This window comes from Ambystoma mexicanum, chromosome 7q (genome assembly GCF_040938575.1).
Source record: "Ambystoma mexicanum isolate Mex_15411 chromosome 7q, UKY_AmexF1_1, whole genome shotgun sequence".
Lineage (NCBI taxonomy): Eukaryota > Metazoa > Chordata > Amphibia > Caudata > Ambystomatidae > Ambystoma > Ambystoma mexicanum.
In genome coordinates, this window is record NC_090941.1 from 1,012,265,123 (window position 1) to 1,012,286,536 (window position 21,414).

Below are 21,414 nucleotides of genomic sequence, written 5' to 3' on the forward strand. Positions count from 1 at the left end.
GTGAATGGGGAAATAGGTATCCTCCAGGTCAGGCACCCCTAGGAAGTCTTCCTCCTCCATTAGGCTGAGCAGCGTGACCATCCTGAATTTCTGGGACTTCAGGAATTTGTTGAGATGAAACAGGTCCAGGATGGGTCTCCACCCGCCTGACTTCTTGCAAATCAGAAAGTATCTGGAGTACACTCCAGAGCCCCAGAGTCGCAGGGGGACAGGTTCTATTGCCCCTTTGAGCAGCATGGCTTGAACCTCTTTGATGAGTTCGACTCTTTGCTGTTCTTGCCTACACACTGGAGGAATGCAGGCACACTTGTCTTGAAACTCTAGAGAGTCCCATTTTTACATGCAGATGTTGTGCCACATGTTGACAAATTGAGACAGCCAGCCACCCACTCGGGTGCTGAAGTGGGGGCTCAGGGCTGGGTCTGGTCAGGCTTCATTCATTGCAGATGTCGATGCTGGGTACCTCCCCTATAGGCTTGGGAGCAGCCTTTGTATGTGTTCTCTATATACCTTCTGGGCAGTGGAGCGGGAGGGCTGATGGTAGGAAGGGCTGAGCACCTCAGATGTTCGGGAGACCTTCCCTTTCTGAGAGCACATTTTCTGCCTCCTCTGTTGCAGCATACCCAGAGAGTGTGCTGTTTCTGTGTCAGTCTTGATGGCAAGTAGAGACTCGTCCACTGCCTTACAGAAAAGGTTATCCCCATCGAAAGGCATGTCGACCACATAGGCCTGGATGTCCTCCCTGAAATTCGTGTCCCAGCCAACTTTGTTGGCATAGGTGACCCCTTTGCCCATCTGTCGGAAAACCTGAGTTGGCAATATCAAGGGCGACCGTGATGGCATGGTCAGACCCCACTTCTCACTCCTGAAAAATGGCAATGACCTCCACTTTCTTGTTGTCTGGCCGGAAATCGAGGATGGACCTGAACCTGTACCATAACTCTCTGTCGTATCGTGCCAGGTTGGGGGGGGGTTGAGTGAGGGAGTCCGTAGATGGCAGGTCCACATCTGGCGGCTCACCATCTGCAGGGATGTAGTCCTCAAACTCATCGATACCCTGAACATCATCTTCATCCAGGTTGGTATCCGTACCCGTTTCCGTTCTTGTGAGGACCAAATCCTCCACAATAGAGCCACAGAACAGGAGGAGGCTGTGGGCTGCAAGCACAAGAGGAGGCAATGACCAGTGGGGTCAAGGCGATGTTGGTGGACTGGCTACAGGAGCTGGCCCAGAACCACAGGATGGCCAGGAACTGCAGGCGGTAGGCACAGCTGAATCTCTGGGACCAGCGTGTGGAGAGTTGACAAGATGTCCAAAGAAACATCACTTGGCAATGGGTCTCTCAGAGCTTGGGGCATCAAGATTGGTCCATGAGGCCAGGGGCTGGTAGGGTGAGCAGGTTGAAGGGGTTGTACAGGCCTCAGGGCCGCCTGCTGATGTAGGCCAACTTAACCCTTCAAAGGGTGTGAGCCGACATCTTACGTCCTCCTCCGACAGGATGGCAGGAGTGGAGACAGGGGCTGTAGACACAACCATGGAAGGCCCCACAGAGGGGGTAGGCAATTAGTTGAGGGGCCCTTGTGGGCTTTGATAGAAAAGAGGGATCTGGAGGTTCCTCCCTCTCCTTGCTGTAACCTCTTGGAAAATTGCATAACAGAGGCGCACCTGAAGAAGGTAGTGCGGGCAGAACAGACCCAGCTGGGACTGATGGAGGCCTTGGAGGCAATACCACTCTCGAGATAGATGTCGAAACAGTGCCTGCAGTGGTCGACAAGCCTGTTAACGTGATAAAAACTAGTACCGATTATGATTTTGTGAAAGGTCCTGGTGATGACGATGAACGATGCTTCGTTAACGGGTTGACAGAGACGGTGTGGATGATTTCCAGCCTTCCGAAAACAGGGGTTCCCTTAGTGCCCATCACCAATCCAGGTGACTGAGAAGCCGCTGGAGCTGTGCTCATCGACAAGGAAGTTTGAGCATGTGACGACTTTGCCTTTTTAGCTACTGTCCCCTTGGAAGTATCCACAAAGGATTTCAACCTCTTTTCAGAGGGAGCACGCTCTTTGAGCCTGGTAGCCCTGGCAGCAGCATGACTGCATACAGACGCCAAGTCAGAGCCCTTACCTTCCACCAGCCATGAGACCATTCTCAGATAGTTATACTTCCTCGTTTTAGTGCAGAAAGACTGTCAGATGGAGCATCTGTCCACATCAAGGTCCGGGTGCAGACAGTAACTGCATTTCTGGTGGCGGTGCTCAATGAAGTCGTTCTTCTGACCGTATTTTGAAGGTTCCATGTGATAATTTTGCTGCAAAAATATCGCCATACAAAAATATAGCCATATTTTTGCTGCGAAATTCACAATGGACCCTGCGGAGGACACCCCCTCAACCCACGCATCACTTTTTAATGTGAGGGGGACACACCCGCAACCCCCGCACCCACATAATATCCCCAATAAAAATATCGCCTATGCCGAACCAAACGGCCATATTTACGGCGATATTTTTGTTGGGGATATTATTACCTGATACCAGTTTGAACAGGCTGTGAATAGGCTCTTCTTCCCAGTATCCAACATGCCAGCTGGACTAGCCCCAAAACTCCATTTGCGGCATCACATGTCGTAATTATCCGCTGGATGGTGGGATTGAAACCGGCAATGGATCCCTGCTGCTGATAAATCACAACGGTAACGGATTAAAGAATTTGGAAGCACATTATAAACAGAAATAGGCAAAATACTTGAGAAAATCGAGGAGCCAAACTCAAGGACTCCCAACACGAAAACGCACAGTAAAGATCTGAAAATGGCCTTCAGGGGTGGAGCTAAGGAGGACGGGTGTCATTGGTTGGGACAATATGACCCAAACTGACAGAATTAGGCTATACAAACGACAATGCAGTTTTTAGCTTAAAGCTAAACTGCTTTAATTTTACTGAGGATTCCCAGACTGACGACAGGAAATATTCACAGCATTTGAATCCATAAAAGACCCCATGCTGGAGAATTACCAATATGAACCTCTTAGCTTACAAAGACACATATAATTCCGTACCTGGCATCATTTTGTAGAACCCGTAACTCGAGTTGAACACATTTATAAAGCAGGAGTAACCAATGGACTACCACAAGGAGTAGGAACAAAACACACTGAATGTAAGCAGATTTTGGGCCCAATTCACAGAAACGTTTTATGATGGCAAAACCTTGTTGGAAAACGCTCTGTGAATTGTGCCCTTATCCGTTCAAAAATTTAGAGCTGAAGACAACAAAGCCAAGCACTGGTAGACTATCAACGCAAGTGCAATGGAAGGATGCCGAGGAATGGAACTGGTTAAGCCATTGGATTAAAGGTTGTACCTTGTCTAATGAAACTTGGAAATGAACAGAGCAATAGGGGGCACGTTCACTCTCTGATGCACAGCAAATTAAAATCCAGAGAAAGCATATTAAAGTAAAAAATGTTCAAAATGCTTGTCATTTCTTTTTGCAAATAGTTATTGATAGGAGGAATGGAATGACCTACGGATCAGATATGATCCCTTTCTTAAGTCTAGAAGTTTATATCTTTTTTAAGACAGACCTTTAAATACCTATATTGCTCATCATTTCAACACTGTATTCATATCAGTATGGTTCTGCTCCAGGAAACACAATCTGGTATTAAATATGTGACATTCAAATTAAGAAATGATAGGACCCTGAACGATTAGTGTTGGTGACAGCGACAGCATGGAACCCACCTGCCCAACGTTTGGCGATCAAGTTTGTAGTTGTTAACGAAGCCCATGTCTTTGAACATACTTAGAATGGCCTGTAAGAAATAGAACGACGTTAAAGCGGTGCAGACAGAAATTTACTTCATGATATCGGTATTATATCCCATAAATCTAAGAGAAAGAAATAGGTGAGGGAGAGGAGGGGAGCTTGAGGCAGAGAACTTGCAAGACAGAGCATGAGAGATACTTATGTGAAATGATTTAGGGGGATATAACCAACTGTACATCTTAGATTCCTGATTTGTCTTATTTCACCCTCTCTTAATTCACTCCTAGCATGTGAGGAAGGATGTCTGTGATTTCACCGATTCCACTTCACCTAAAGGTGAAATCTTACATTTATTTTTCTTCTAATTTTTATTTTGTTATGCAGGGCGAGACCCCCCACTTCAGCCTACCTTATCGTATACCCTCACCCGACCCTCATCTATGTTTTTACATTTAACCACTTACCCAACCAAATTCAAAGAAAACATTTTTCAAAGATTTCTCATTCAGTGATAAACAATTTATTCAGTGAAATGTAGGTATACGTGTGAGGAATGTTTCTACTCCGGAAATATTTGTTATACAGTAAATGGAAAAATACGAACTTCAACTTTTCTTGTTGCTTACAAACACTGACAAAAGTTCAGTACACAGTTTATAGGGCTTGTGGTATTGTCTCAATGAACAGATCCCTTAACATTGTAAAAGACTTGTATCGGATTTTGCAAACCACAAACAAATGCAATGCAAAAGAAGAGATACACAAAGCAAAAACTAAAAAAGAGAAATGGTGGGGGAACTATGTGCCCTTGATATTTAGCCGGACTGCTCATTAAGAAAAATGGCTAAAGGTAATAGAGCAAGTTTTTTGGAGGCCATCTTTGAGCCTGGTGAATCCAGTGCCCATTAAATGGATTAGGCCACGCTTCCCTAGAAATGCTTGTCAACATTTGAAGGTTGGTGGTTTATTGACAAATTCTATAGGCGGATCCGAATTCCTTACTTCATTAAAGAAGATGGATAAAGAAGCTTATGAAATGGTAATGTTTTTTTTTAAAGTACTTGGATACTTTTTATAATGTTGAACAAATACTAACAGCGCTAGACCTACCTTGTGCGTCCACTCATTCTGCATGACGCCAGTACTGTATCTTTCTCGTTCTGTTCCTTAACCCACCTGTCTTTTTACACTGATGTAACTTCCCAAGACACCCAAGTTGTGCGTAACTGACCAAGATGGATGTAATTGCTTAAGATACCTAAGATGTAGGTAACCTACGCCATGATACCCAAGGATTTGGGAGTATAATCAAATGCAATAAATAAATAAATAAATACAATAAATTAAACTGCAGAAGATAATAATTTGGGCTCTGCTTTCAAAGTGATTAAAGGCAAGACTTTACATGGGACCATGCTATCTTACCCTGACTTAGGCAACCTGGCATTTGATTAGATTCCTGAGAAGAGAGGCACATTATATATTTATGAAATGTCGTGCTAACTGATGGGATACTCTGGAGCTATTAGTCACGCAATTACATTTGGGGGATAATGAGCGTAGATTTTGACTATGTAGGAGAAAGGGTAGATTGCAATGGAAGCAACATTGTTCTATCTATTGATTGCGAAAGCATGAATGTTTTGAGAGGGGAGATATTTTCATGTTCTGAGCATGATCCGGAAACATTATGTACAAAGATGTTCCACGCAAGCCCGCTTACCACTTTCTCACTGGCAATGTCCCCTCCTCTCTACCACCTTCTCCATTCCTGCATGCCTGCTAAATTCTGCCCTAGAAATTAATAAGGTTTACTAGCCATATGCAAATCAGGCTTGGTCCCACCTCAAAAGGGGCAGTGCAGCCTGAACTGCTAGGTCACATCCCTTCTGCACGAGACTACAAGCATCCCCAAACATGTTTCGGCCTTGTTGGTCCTCATCAGTGAGGAGTAGCTTGGGTTTCTAGGAATGATTTGCATATGGTCTTTTCCCTTCTGTAATGGCTTGGCAGGTGAAGAACAATGGTCTGGAGGGTTGCCCAGAGCAATGCCAGTGGTTACGATTCATTCTAAACCTTCCAGCCATCACCTCTTTGTTTTTGCTTTGTCACCCCAAGTGGGACGGGTGTTCCCAGACGAGGGTCACGTGCTTGCTGGGCCTAGAGACCCAATCTAATACTTACATGTTTGGGGATGCTTGTGGTCTCGTGCCGAAGGGATGTGACCTAGCAGTTCGGGCTGGACTGCCCCTTATGGGGCGGTACCAACCCTGATTTCGCGTTCTGTAATGGCTTGGCAGGTGAAGAACGATGGTCTGGAGGATTGCCCAGAGCAATGCCAGTGGTTAAGATTCATTCTAAACCTGCCACCCATCACCTCTTTGTTTTTGCTTTGCCACAGTGAGTTGCCATGTGTAAACCTTGGTGCACCGCTGAATGGAAGCCCATAGCGAAAAAGGAACCTTTCAACATATCCTGCTCTTATGTGCATTTATAGGCACTGTGCATAGACAACTTGATATTTACTTTGACTGTTCGCCAGTACATCTGTAATGACTGAATTTAAATAACAGCAAATGCAACTAAATCAGTTAAAGAGAACCAGTGCACATTGCATATTGCGCTGCTTTTAAGGAATGCTGGAGCAGAGCGACCCAACCAGCATGTACATTATAGATATATGTTTTTATGCCACTGTTTGTGATCAGATGTTATTATTTACGAAAACCGTCTTTCACAGTAACACCCTCCACACAGGGCAGATCCTAGAACGTTTGGTAAATATTTCTTGCATAGCTTCCCATGGATCATTGGGGCAAAGAGCTCATTATGAGTTTGCCCGTCCGGAAATAAGGTGCAGGTTACGTTTACCGGCACCTTTCAAAATTCAAATTCTGCCACTAGGGGCTGTGATCTACAGGCAGGCCTGCTACCGGCAGACAATTGCAGCAATAACCAGCACCGGTAATACTGGTGCCTGTGATTACAGCATCCCCATTCCCATGGACTCCTGTAGGACTCCATGGGAATGGCGATTTACTGGCGTCTCCACCACCCATAATATCCTGATAATACCGGTATATCAGGCAGCAGAGACGGTATGGTAGTCCTGCGGTATCCGGCTGGAATTACCGGCGGGATACCAGGGGAATTGTAATGAGCCCCACAATATATTGCAAATGAATCGAGTTGGAAGGATTCCTTGCTTTAAGGATCATCCCAGAGGTTTAAGTGATCTGATGGCTTTAGGTGACCCAAGTTGGCTTTCCTTGAAAGCCCTCACCATCTTGGTCATGTGGTGCGTCTCCTATATGATTTGAGTTGGTGGTCTCCATTCAGTTTGCAAACCCCAGGCATCAACTTCATTTGGAACCTTAGTCTCAAATGACATTTGCCCAGAATATTGCCAACATCAGCACAGGGCTGCATCCGATGCCTGCACTGAGAATAATTGGATGTCTTCCGAGTCAGGTTCTCAAACTCCCTTAGACAGGCTCCAAATTCCCTCTGTCGCCTTGATCTTCATGAGAGGGCCTTGGGTGCAACATAAGCATGCTGACTCATGCCGCGTGGAAGATCAGTGAGGTTGGACATGAGAGCAGGTCCACCATTCGATCGTGGTTGTTCTCAGCCCACTTGTGTGACTATGAGTGTAGTGAGAAGCAGTGTGGACCAATATGGCAGCAATCACACACTGAAGCCCCTTGCTTAGGGAACCACTCACTCGCCATTGGAAGGTAGAAGGTTTTTTGGATCCTAGAATCATTGTAGACACATTTGATTGATTGTTCTGGGAAGCACCTAAAGTGGATAAACATCTGAGGTTACGCATGTAGCTTGAAGGCGGCCTAGTAATTTGAGCCTGACTACGTCTTTCGGTGGAAGAGGTTCAAGATGTGTTTGGTAATAGCTGATCCCTTACTGTAATGGCACAGACAATCTAAAAACAGTGTTCTGGAAAGCTCACGAGGGGACTTTACAGTGTTTCAGAAGCATTGGCTGGCATTCCTAGCCATTGCTTTCTAGTTTTCTCTGAGAAGCTTCCATTGCATGTGGTCACTTATGTTGCCAGGTTGCCATTAGACCCTCACATGAATCAATGACCAAGTGTTGTTGGACATGATCCCTATGTGCATTTTAATGTTCAGCGGGTAAGGCCTAAGCGGGGTTGCAGTGGTAGTACCCTCTCTCATCGTTAACTCTTATGTTTGTGCTACACCCATATAATAGTAGCTGCCATTGAAAGAAGACATCAGTCATCACAAATGTATGTTGACATCTGAACTCACCATGGACGTGTCATCCTCTGGAAGGGATCGTGGGGTGTATGAGAAATTTGCAAACTCTGGATCAATTTCGGACACGGGCTGGATACCGTATATGAGGAGCTTCTTGGACTCCTCTTCAGAGACCTGATGAAAAACATTGATAAAAACACTAATAAACACATATCTGTCTACAATAGGAAACATGGTCATAAACCACTCCATTTGTGTAAGGCAAACTGATAGCCAAGACATCGAAATCGACAAAGGTTGATCAAAGAGATGAGCCCACGTTGACATCATGTCTCAGAGGTGGGTATCATCATACTGGTGACTCAACTCATACCAGAGGTGCTTTGGCAATACAGTGCAGTGTCTCATGGGACATAGGATTGCAGCACAGGTGATCACCTTCTTATCTTGTCTGGTGGTGTCTTACTCTGCATGCCTTTGCCAGCTAGTGTTAGATGGTACATTAGTCACACTAAGGGCTTCATTACACGGTATGCGGTAACCATAGCGCTATTAGCGCCATGGTTGCCGCTGGTATTTTACCGTGTCCGCCTTGGTGGATGGTGGAATTACCGCCCTACTCCAAGGTGAGCGGGGGCGGTAATTCCCCATTCACCAAGGCACTTCCCCATTCCCATTTTTGCCCCCATAGGGCTCAATGGGAATGGGGAGGGAGCAGATTACGGTACCGCAAATTGCGGTACCGTAATTAGCACCAACGTCCCTTTGCGGGCCCGTTCCTTAACGGCTGGTAAAACCAGCCGTTGAGGTTGGGTCCCGCAAAGGGACCTCATAGTAAGGCGGTAAGGGTTTACCGGTACCGGTGCCCTTACCGGTACCGGTAAACCCTTACCGCATTCCGAGTAATGAGGCCCTAAGTCTTTGATATCACACTATCCTGGCTTATGTACCTTCAGAAGCAAACTATAACCTATGCATTGAGCTCCATCGCCACCTCTTTAATTAACTCTGGGAGAAGTTCCAGGAGGCTCAACACTTTCCTTTTGCCATAAACCAAACATGTTCCTGGCCAACAATCGCTCATGTTCGCCAACTATAAAGCCACATCCTCAACAATAGAACAAAACATCTGTAAGCCCCGCAACCCAAATCATGCCTTCTCATAGATGTTCGTCTCACGTCTAGGATGAGAATATGAAAGCCCGAACTGATCATCTTCATCCAAAAAGTCAGTCTTAATGTTACAGGAGGCCAATACTATGCCGTGTGAATCCTTATCTCTAGACGTATCGGCCCCTTAACTCACATGCAATGATACAAGTGCTATTGCATGGACATACCTTCATGTGGTACATCATCATTTCATTGGCCAGGTGACTTCTGAACTGCGCCTCGTGTACTTTCTTGTAGAGCAGCGACTGCAGAGACAAAGCAGAAGCAGGTGAGGTTGGCCACCGTTTCACGACATTGGAATGTCATAGCATTTGGCCCAAGCGTAGTCAAACTAGCACATTCAATGTTTAACCAATAGGCTGAATGAGTCAAATTCCCCTCCGGGCATCAAATGGTAATAACTTCAGACTAAGACAAAGAATTATAATACAATTAAGGAATTAAAGGAATGCTCTACTGTGCTAGCAGTTAGAGGCTGTAAATGTTTTGTAAGTAAGGAATCACTTGGGGCATTTGGCGGTGGCCAAAATCTGTCGGTTTTGTGCTGGCAGAAAGAGCCCTATTTAAAGTTCAAATCAGCTGGTCCCAAATGCAATACATGGAGACTGGAATTTCCGCCACACTCTGAAAGAGGCCCTCATATTATACTTGGCTGTATTGCCTGACTGGTAACTAGGAAGGCCTCGATATGGGTTAATAGTCAGAGTGTGTGGTTTAAGTAGATCCAATGCATATTGTTAACATATCTTGATGGGGGGGCAAGGAGGTAGAGTTTCAATAAGATCAACCTTAGAAGCAGTGCCGACAGTCTGCAGTTGTGTTGACCGTGACCTCCCAATGCCAGTTGTAGACTATTTTGGCGGATCTCACCTTAATCTTCTTTTGATCTTAGTCTTTCTTAACTTTTAGTGCTAGTGTTTATATTTTCAGACTGTAGACGACTTCAATGAATGCAATGTCCTGGGGCAGAAGTATAAAACTATCAATGACACAAGCACTTCAAATGGTCTTGTTTGATATTGATTTGGATGCCGTCATGATGAATTTACAATAAGGTGAGGTTGTCACTCTGCACTGATGTACTTTTGCATTGTCTACTCATGGTCTACTTTATAAATAGTGCTGTTATTGAACCTTTGAAATCTATATTCTTATGAAAATTCCTTTTTTTTATCAATACAGTCATTGGATTTCGAGATGTTTTCACAAGGGATCTAGTCAATAAACACATTTCTAAACAATGCTTTTTAATTAAAATTGTGCTTATGCTTAGACAATAGTAAAATACATATTGTACATACTAAACATACATGTGCGAATTGGTGCAAACAAATAAAAACGTGATTAGTTAAATAAATGATTTGGAATGACTGTATTCTTGATATGATGGTGCTGAAGTTAGACTTCCGGGGACTGCAAAATTACCAATATTTCCTCAACCTATGACTTATTTTATGGCATTAGAAAACTGTTTCTACATACTGTACAAGGGAAGAATGTGTGTAAAGGCCAAGGGAAACTGCAACACCTACATGTGCAATGCTGATCCCGCAATAGATGGAGAAGGCCGTCGCCAGATCTTCATCGAACTTGGTGAACCCGGGTCCATTGATCTTGTTGACCAGCTCTGCCACACCAATAACCTCTGAAACACAGATGCATTGTGTTGCCGTTGGTCAAAATACCAGATATGAATGCAGATCAGCATCAACAAGCACCAACCAGCCATCATTCTACCCAATCTGCAGACTGCTATTCCCATGATCCTGAGGTTTAAGGTCAACTAACACCTGGATTCTCATGGCCAACGTGAGTCTACTGACGACAGCATTATCGCTCCTGCATCTGGTGGTCAGGGTCTTCCTGAAGCATTCTCCCGTTGATCCACCCCCTGGGGGTCTAGTGAATCTCTTCACATGTACATACAACGACCCTCATGAAGGCAGCACTATGATGACTTCCTTCCCAAGGGTGTACATACACAGACACACAGATTGCATATTCTCTCCACCGTGCACAAAGACTGGAACACGCACGCTGTGAAGAGAAACAATATATAGCACCCTTTGAATCCACCTGTACCTGTCGCCGAACCATGTACACCATCCTAGGCCCGGTCATCCCCTCGGATGACCATTTGTGGGGCTAAATATGGCCTCACTAATGGTCATTACAGTGGATTGAACCAGGTGTACAGTAGGACAAATTATTCCATGAAATATAATCAATACTGTAACTGGCGATTCCACACACAGCTGAGCCACCGGGTATCTGCAACACGTGGATCCACATGCAACGCTCCTGTGTGAGCAATATATCCTGACATCTCACAGCCTGGAAAGTGAGCAGATGAGGAGGAAAATCAATCAAAGACTTTCTTTGCAATTAGCGTAATGGGGGTGTAATAAGTAATTTCTCTATCAACTTCCAGCTTTCCTCTTCTACACCTAGTAGCTTGGATATCCCATATTACAGAGGTGGTAGATACCGGGGAGTAGCAGGCCCCAAGTGACCCCTAGTTTTTCTCTGAAGTGCAGGGTCTTGACTTCCTTCCTGATATGCAGGAGCGCTGCAGAGGTCCTGATTGTGACTAGAATGCTGTTTCAGGAGGGTGGGCATAGCCAGAAAATAACTGTTTCCCGCTGCTCTCTTGGCATTCTGGGTTTGTCCCACGGCTCGTTATGGTCTGGCTGCTCGCAGAGCACGTCCCCCACAAACCTGGCCTTTCGTGGCTATGCCGGCTGGTGTTTGAGCAGTAGTTGCCTTATATCTGACGTAGGCAGTTTTTAAGAGAATCCTGACTGGGATGGGTAACCAGTGTCATTTTCTTAGGATGGGGAGATTATTCAAGTATCTTGTTTCCAATTATGAGGCATGGAATGGCATGTTGAACCAACATAAGGGGGCAGGTGTGTGGCTTGGATGCCAGTGGGAAAGGCCATCCATTCATCCATCCATCCATCCATCCATCCATCCATCCACCAATCCATTGATCTCGCCCCATCCCGTAGCACTCACCATTGCTCTCGTTTTTGATTGGGAAGCAGAGGATATTTCGTGTCCTGAAGCCTGTGCTGTCGTCCACTCCCCGATAGAAGAGAGGGTGGGAGTATGCGTCCTTGATGTTAAGGATTTGCCCTGTCGTTGCAACATGACCAGCAATGCCCTGATCAGCGGGTATACGAATTTCATAGCTCTAAAATAGAAGTGGATGATAGAAAAAGAAGTTAGTTAGTTAATACCTTAATTGTGAAAAATTATTAGGAATAAGGTTTCTTTTTTTATGCAGCCATCATCACCACTAAATCCAAACTCCATTGCATTTTATACTTTTGTCTCATTGTATGCAAAAGTCGAGCACCAAATAATATGAACGTTTGACATGCAATGTTGCAGTGTGTCACATGGATATTGTAGGCTTCATTTTGCTACCTGCTCCTCTACAGATGGTTTGGCTACAGATGCCATGATCCCTCACCATTGACTATGATGGCTAGAAGGTCACCTTTTCTCCTAGTGATATATTCTTGATTATGTATACAGAGATACAATCCTCTAATTTCAATTTCAATTACAATTTCAATTTCAATTTCAATTACAATTTCAAATTGAAATTGAAACAATCCTCTACTTTAACTGTAGATCTCCCCTAAACCCCTCCGTCTTTTGCACTGTTTTTCCTTTCTTATTCCCACTCACACACACATACATACTAGCTTGGTTACCTCAAGTCAGGGATAAAGTCCCCCCCAAAAAGTGGGGGTACTCATTAACATTTCAATTGAATGTTCAGACACCAGAAATTAGCATATCAAGATGTCCCCTCAAAAAAAAAGTGGTGGGACTTCTGAAAAAGTGGGGGGACTCGGTCCACATGTGTTTACCCTCGACTTGAGCTCTGCTCCAATCGGGGGAACAATACGCCATCTTCTCAGTCAAGTCAGGGCGTGGAAAGACCCCTGCACTGGTGATTGGCACAGTATAATAGATTTATGACATAACATATATAAGAAGATACGTATTCTCGCATCAAAGCTGGACAAGTAGAAGGCGCTCTAAAGAGAAACCCTTCGTCGACTTTCGCACAATTGAATCCTGGGTCCACTCGATTGGCCCAACATTTGGGCCATTCGAGTCTGCCAAGTGCATGGCCGGATGGGTGTGGCCCATTCACAACTCTAGTAAAGACAGAATTGTGAACACCACCCCATGCCACGCAGACTATTTTCTTAAATCTTTAGGGGATGGAAGCACCACATAGCCATAAGTGAGGAATACGTACTTTTATGAGTCAGATGACGTAAACAAGCAATCATAGGAATTGAGGTCACATGGGCTATCCTATATTCCAACCCACTCTGGCGCCTTGGTCTAAAACCTTTTCCTCACCTGCCAACCGCAGAGAGGGTCAACATTTATTTTGCCAGGAGCTTTTGAACTCATAATGCTGTTTGCTCTGGGCTCTACCTCCCATTCCATAACTCCGCCATTGCATAATGCTGTTTGATCTGGGCTCTACCACCCATTCCATAACTCCGCCATTGCATAATGCTGTTTGCTCTGGGCTCTACCACCCATTCCATAACTCCAGCATTGCATAATGCTGTTTGCTCTGGGATCTACCACCCATTCCATAACTCAATCATTGTATAATGCTGTTTGTTCTGGGCTCTACCTCTCATTCCATAACTCCGCCATTGCATAATGCTGTTTGCTCTGGGCTCTACCACGCATTCCATAACTCCGCCATTGCATAATGCTGTTTGTTCTGGGCTCTACCACCCATTTCATAACTCCGCCATTGCATAATGCTGTTTGCTCTGGGCTCTACCACCCATTCCATACCTCCGCCATTGCATAACGCTGTTTGCTCTGGGCTCTACCACCCATTCCATAACTCCGCCATTGCATAACGCTGTTTGCTCTGGGCTCTACCACCCATTCCTTAATTCCGGCATTGCACAATGCTATTTGTTCTGGGCTCTACCACCCATTCCTTAGTTGTTTGCTCTGGGCTCTACCACCCATTCCTTAACTCTGCCATTGCATAATGCTGTTTGTTCTGGGCTCTACCACCCATTCCATAACTCCACAATTGCATAATGCTGTTTGCTCTGGGCTCTACCACCCATTCCATAACTCCGCCATTGCATAATGCTGTTTGTTCTGGACTCTACCTCCCATTCCATAACCAGTGGTCGAAGTGGGCGGGAGCGGTCGGGAGCGGTGCTCCTTTACTTCTTTTAATAAAGATTTACGTTTCCTATATTTTTATTTTAAAAAGAAACCGTTCCGGAAAGGTTTCGCTTTAAAATAAAAGTGTAGGAAGAAGTTAAAACTTTCACTTTCAGTGCACTGCACTGAGTGTTTCCCTAAACAGCAGGAGCATGTTTTGGGGGGGTTTGTATTGTGCGTGGGGGGGGGGGTGCGTGGCAATGGAGTTTGTGGGGAGCGGTGCAGGCCAGTAGGGAACTTAGTTCCACTACTTCTGTTTGTACATTTCGAACACTGTCCATAACTATACCATTGCATAATGCTGTTTGCTCTGGGCTCTACCACCCATTCCATAACTCCGCCATTGCATAATGCTGTTTGCTCTGGGCTCTACCACCCATTCCATAACTCGCCCATTGCATAATGCTGTTTGCTCTGGGCTCTACCTCCCATTCCATAACTCCGCCATTGCATAATGCTGTTTGCTCTGGGCTCTACCTCCCATTCCATAACTCAGCCATTGCATAATGCTGTTTGCTCTGGGCTCTATCTCCCATTCCATAACTCCGCCATTGCATAATGCTGTTTGTTCTGGGCTCTACCACCCATTCCTTAATTCCGGCATTGCACAATGCTATTTGTTCTGGGCTCTACCACTCATTCCTTAGTTGTTTGCTCGGGGCTCTACCACCCATTCCTTAACTCTGCCATTGCATAATGCTGTTTGTTCTGGGCTCTACCACCCATTCCATAACTCCACAATTGCATAATGCTGTTTGCTCTGGGCTCTACCACCCATTCCATAACTCTGCCATTGCATAATGCTGTTTGTTCTGGGCTCTACCACCCATTCCATAACTCCGCCATTGCATAATGCTGTTTGCTCTGGGATCTACCACCCATTCCATAACTCAATCATTGCATAATGCTGTTTGTTCTGGGCTCTACCTCCCATTCCATAACTCCGCCATTGCATAATGCTGTTTGCTCTGGGCTCTACCACCCATTCCATAACTCCGCCATTGCATAATGCTGTTTGCTCTGGGCTCTACCTCTCATTCCATAACTTCGCCATTGCATAATGCTGTTTGCTCTGGGCTCTACCTCCCATTCCATAACTCCGCCATTGCATAATGCTGTTTGCTCTGGGCTCTATCTCCCATTCCATAACTCCGCCATTGCATAATGCTGTTTGTTCTGGGCTCTACCACCGATTCCTTAATTCCGGCATTGCACAATGCTATTTGTTCTGGGCTCTACCACCCATTCCTTAGTTGTTTGCTCTGGGCTCTACCACCCATTCCTTAACTCTGCCATTGCATAATGCTGTTTGTTCTGGGCTCTACCACCCATTCCATAACTCCACAATTGCATAATGCTGTTTGCTCTGGGCTCTACCACCCATTCCATAACTCCGCCATTGCATAATGCTGTTTGTTCTGGGCTCTACCACCCATTCCATAACTCCGCCATTGCATAATGCTGTTTGCTCTGGGATCTACCACCCATTCCATAACTCAATCATTGCATAATGCTGTTTGTTCTGGGCTCTACCTCCCATTCCATAACTCCGCCATTGCATAATGCTGTTTGTTCTGGGCTCTACCTCCCATTCCATAACTCTGCCATTGCATATTGCTGTTTGTTCTGGGCTCTACCACCCATTCCATAACTCCGCCATTGCATAATGCTGTTTGCTCTGGGCTCTACCACCCATTCCTTAACTCCGCCATTGCATAATGCTATTTGCTCTGGGCTCCACCACCAATTCCTTAGCTGTTTGCTCTGGGCTCTACCACCCATTCCTTAACTCTGCCATTGCATAATGCTGTTTGTTCTGGGCTCTACCTCCCATTCCATAACTCCGCCATAGGATAATGCTGTTTGCTCTGGGCTCTACCACCCATTCCTTAACTCCGCCATTGCATAATTCTGTTTCTTCTGGGCTCTACCACCCATTCCATAACTCCACCATTGCATAATGCTGTTTGTTCTGGGCTCTACCTCCCATTCCATAGCCCTGCCATTGCATAATGCTCTTTGTTCTGATCTCTACTACCCATTCCTTATCTCTGCCATTGCATAATGCTATTTGCTCTGGGCTCCACCACCAATTACTCAGCTGTTTGCTCTGGGCTCTACCACCTGTTCCTTAACTCTGCCATTGCATAATGCTGTTTGTTCTGGGCTCTACCTCCCATTCCATAACTCCACCATTGGATAATGCTGTTTGCTCTGGGCTCTACCACCGATTCCTTAACTCCACCATTGCATAATGCTGTCTGTTCAGGGTTCTACCTTCCATTCCATAACTCCACCATTGCATAATGCTGTTTGTTCTGGGCTCTACCACCCATTCCATAACTCCACCATTGCATAATGCTGTTTGTTCTGGGCTATACCTCCCATTCCATAACTCCTCCATTGCATAATGCTGTTTGTTCTGGGCTCTACCTCCCATTCCATAACCCCATCCATTGCATAATCCTCTTTGTTCTGTGCTATACCTCCCATTCCATAACTCCACCATTGTATAATGCGGTCTGTTCAGTGTTCTACCTCCCATTCCATAACTCTGCCATTGCATAATGCTGTTTGTTCTGGGCTCTACCTCCCATTCCATAATCCTCTTTGTTCTTTGCTTTACCTCCCATTCCATAACCCCTCCATTGCATAATCCTCTTTGTTCTGGGCTTTACCTCCCATTCCATAACCCCTCCATTGCCTAATCCTCTTTGTTCTGGACACTACCACCCATTCCATAACTCCGCCATTGCATAATGCTGTTTGTTCTGGGCTCTACCTCCCATTCCATAACCCCTCCATTGCATAATCCTCTTTGTTCTGGACTCTACCACCCATTCCATAACTCCGCCATTGCATAATGCTGTTTGTTCTGGGCTCTACCTCCCATTCCATAACCCCTCCATTGCATAATCCTCTTTGTTCTGGACTCTACCACCCATTCCATAACTCCGCCATTGCATAATGCTGTTTGTTCTGGGCTCTACCTCCCATTCCATAACCCCTCCATTGCATAATCCTCTTTGTTCTGGACTCTACCACCCATTCCATAACTCCGCCATTGCATAATGCTGTTTGCTCTGGGCTCTACCTCCCATTCCATAACTCCGCCATTGCATAATGCTGTTTGCTCTGGGCTCTATCTCCCATTCCATAACTCCGCCATTGCATAATGCTGTTTGTTCTGGGCTCTACCACCCATTCCTTAATTCCGGCATTGCACAATGCTATTTGTTCTGGGCTCTACCACCCATTCCTTAGTTGTTTGCTCTGGGCTCTACCACCCATTCCTTAACTCTGCCATTGCATAATGCTGTTTGTTCTGGGCTCTACCACCCATTCCATAACTCCACAATTGCATAATGCTGTTTGCTCTGGGCTCTACCACCCATTCCATAACTCTGCCATTGCATAATGCTGTTTGTTCTGGACTCTACCTCCCATTCCATAACCAGTGGTCGAAGTGGGCGGGAGCTGTCGGGAGCGGTGCTCCTTTACTTCTTTTAATAAAGATTTACGTTTCCTATATTTTTATTTTAAAAAGAAACCGTTCCGGAAAGGTTTCGCTTTAAAATAAAAGTGTAGGAAGAAGTTAAAACTTTCACTTTCAGTGCACTGCACTGAGTGTTTCCCTAAACAGCAGGAGCATGTTTTGGGGGGGTTTGTATTGTGCGTGGGGGGGGGGGCAATGGAGTTTGTGGGGAGCGGTGCAGGCCAGTAGGGAACTTAGTTCCACTACTTCTGTTTGTACATTTCGAACACTGTCCATAACTATACCATTGCATAATGCTGTTTGCTCTGGGCTCTACCACCCATTCCATAACTCCGCCATTGCATAATGCTGTTTGCTCTGGGCTCTACCACCCATTCCATAACTCGCCCATTGCATAATGCTGTTTGCTCTGGGCTCTACCTCCCATTCCATAACTCAGCCATTGCATAATGCTGTTTGCTCTGGGCTCTATCTCCCATTCCATAACTCCGCCATTGCATAATGCTGTTTGTTCTGGGCTCTACCACCCATTCCTTAATTCCGGCATTGCACAATGCTATTTGTTCTGGGCTCTACCACTCATTCCTTAGTTGTTTGCTCGGGGCTCTACCACCCATTCCTTAACTCTGCCATTGCATAATGCTGTTTGTTCTGGGCTCTACCACCCATTCCATAACTCCACAATTGCATAATGCTGTTTGCTCTGGGCTCTACCACCCATTCCATAACTCTGCCATTGCATAATGCTGTTTGTTCTGGGCTCTACCACCCATTCCATAACTCCGCCATTGCATAATGCTGTTTGCTCTGGGATCTACCACCCATTCCATAACTCAATCATTGCATAATGCTGTTTGTTCTGGGCTCTACCTCCCATTCCATAACTCCGCCATTGCATAATGCTGTTTGCTCTGGGCTCTACCACCCATTCCATAACTCCGCCATTGCATAATGCTGTTTGCTCTGGGCTCTACCTCTCATTCCATAACTCCGCCATTGCATAATGCTGTTTGCTCTGGGCTCTACCTCCCATTCCATAACTCCGCCATTGCATAATGCTGTTTGCTCTGGGCTCTATCTCCCATTCCATAACTCCGCCATTGCATAATGCTGTTTGTTCTGGGCTCTACCACCCATTCCTTAATTCCGGCATTGCACAATGCTATTTGTTCTGGGCTCTACCACCCATTCCTTAGTTGTTTGCTCTGGGCTCTACCACCCATTCCTTAACTCTGCCATTGCATAATGCTGTTTGTTCTGGGCTCTACCACCCATTCCATAACTCCACAATTGCATAATGCTGTTTGCTCTGGGCTCTACCACCCATTCCATAACTCCGCCATTGCATAATGCTGTTTGTTCTGGGCTCTACCACCCATTCCATAACTCCGCCATTGCATAATGCTGTTTGCTCTGGGATCTACCACCCATTCCATAACTCAATCATTGCATAATGCTGTTTGTTCTGGGCTCTACCTCCCATTCCATAACTCCGCCATTGCATAATGCTGTTTGTTCTGGGCTCTACCTCCCATTCCATAACTCTGCCATTGCATATTGCTGTTTGTTCTGGGCTCTACCACCCATTCCATAACTCCGCCATTGCATAATGCTGTTTGCTCTGGGCTCTACCACCCATTCCTTAACTCCGCCATTGTATAATGCTATTTGCTCTGGGCTCCACCACCAATTCCTTAGCTGTTTGCTCTGGGCTCTACCACCCATTCCTTAACTCTGCCATTGCATAATGCTGTTTGTTCTGGGCTCTACCTCCCATTCCATAACTCCGCCATAGGATAATGCTGTTTGCTCTGGGCTCTACCACCCATTCCTTAACTCCGCCATTGCATAATTCCGTTTCTTCTGGGCTCTACCACCCATTCCATAACTCCACCATTGCATAATGCTGTTTGTTCTGGGCTCTACCTCCCATTCCATAGCCCTGCCATTGCATAATGCTCTTTGTTCTGATCTCTACTACCCATTCCTTAACTCTGCCATTGCATAATGCTATTTGCTCTGGGCTCCACCACCAATTACTCAGCTGTTTGCTCTGGGCTCTACCACCTGTTCCTTAACTCTGCCATTGCATAATGCTGTTTGTTCTGGGCTCTACCTTCCATTCCATAACTCCACCATTGCATAATGCTGTTTGTTCTGGGCTCTACCACCCATTCCATAACTCCACCATTGCATAATGCTGTTTGTTCTGGGCTATACCTCCCATTCCATAACTCCTCCATTGCATAATGCTGTTTGTTCTGGGCTCTACCTCCCATTCCATAACCCCATCCATTGCATAATCCTCTTTGTTCTGTGCTATACCTCCCATTCCATAACTCCACCATTGTATAATGCGGTCTGTTCAGTGTTCTACCTCCCATTCCATAACTCTGCCATTGCATAATGCTGTTTGTTCTGGGCTCTACCTCCCATTCCATAATCCTCTTTGTTCTTTGCTTTACCTCCCATTCCATAACCCCTCCATTGCATAATCCTCTTTGTTCTGGGCTTTACCTCCCATTCCATAACCCCTCCATTGCCTAATCCTCTTTGTTCTGGACACTACCACCCATTCCATAACTCCGCCATTGCATAATGCTGTTTGTTCTGGGCTCTACCTCCCATTCCATAACCCCTCCATTGCATAATCCTCTTTGTTCTGGACTCTACCACCCATTCCATAACTCCGCCATTGCATAATGCTGTTTGTTCTGGGCTCTACCTCCCATTCCATAACCCCTCCATTGCATAATCCTCTTTGTTCTGGACTCTACCACCCATTCCATAACTCCGCCATTGCATAATGCTGTTTGTTCTGGGCTCTACCACCCATTCCATAACCCCTCCATTGCCTAATCCTCTTTGTTCTGGACACTACCACCCATTCCATAACTCCGCCATTGCATAATGCTGTTTGTTCTGGGCTTTACCTCCCATTCCATAACCCCTCCATTGCATAATCCTCTTTGTTCTGGACTCTACCACCCATTCCATAACTCCGCCATTGCATAATGCTGTTTGTTCTGGGCTCTACCTCCCATTCCATAACCCCTCCATTGCATAATCCTCTTTGTTCTGGACTCTACCACCCATTCCATAACTCTGCCATTGCATAATACTGTTTGTTCTGGGCTTTACCTCCCATTCCATAACCCCTCCATTGCATAATCCTCTTTGTTCTGGACTCTACCACCCATTCCATAACTCCGCCATTGCATAATGCTGTTTGTTCTGGGCTCTACCTCCCATTCCATAACCCCTCCATTGCATAATCCTCTTTGTTCTGGACTCTACCACCCATTCCATAACTCCGCCATTGCATAATGCTTTTTGTTCTGGGCTCTACCTCCCATTCCATAACTCTACCATTGCTTTCCTATTCCCCGAGTGTACGCCTCTACCTTTTTAATCAAGGTATTGTAGTTTATATAATTTATTTGTCGACCTCTCATACATTTCTGTACGAACAAAAATGCAAAAATGATCAGGGTCC

The 21,414-nt window shown here is 45.5% G+C and overlaps 1 protein-coding gene across 3 annotated transcripts in view; it reads right to left on the minus strand.

Moving 5' to 3' along the window:
• PDE2A (phosphodiesterase 2A) overlaps positions 1-21,414 on the minus strand; it is a 2,546,881-nt gene that overhangs the window by 52,752 nt on the left and 2,472,715 nt on the right. For all 3 annotated transcript variants that reach the window (XM_069640246.1, XM_069640248.1, XM_069640247.1), the window contains 5 exons: positions 12,206-12,383; positions 10,720-10,832; positions 9,355-9,432; positions 8,066-8,188; positions 3,752-3,822 (listed from right to left, as the gene is read on the minus strand). In XM_069640246.1, the coding sequence (XP_069496347.1) occupies positions 3,752-3,822; positions 8,066-8,188; positions 9,355-9,432; positions 10,720-10,832; positions 12,206-12,383 (563 nt within the window). The remainder of the gene's footprint in view (positions 1-3,751; positions 3,823-8,065; positions 8,189-9,354; positions 9,433-10,719; positions 10,833-12,205; positions 12,384-21,414) is intronic.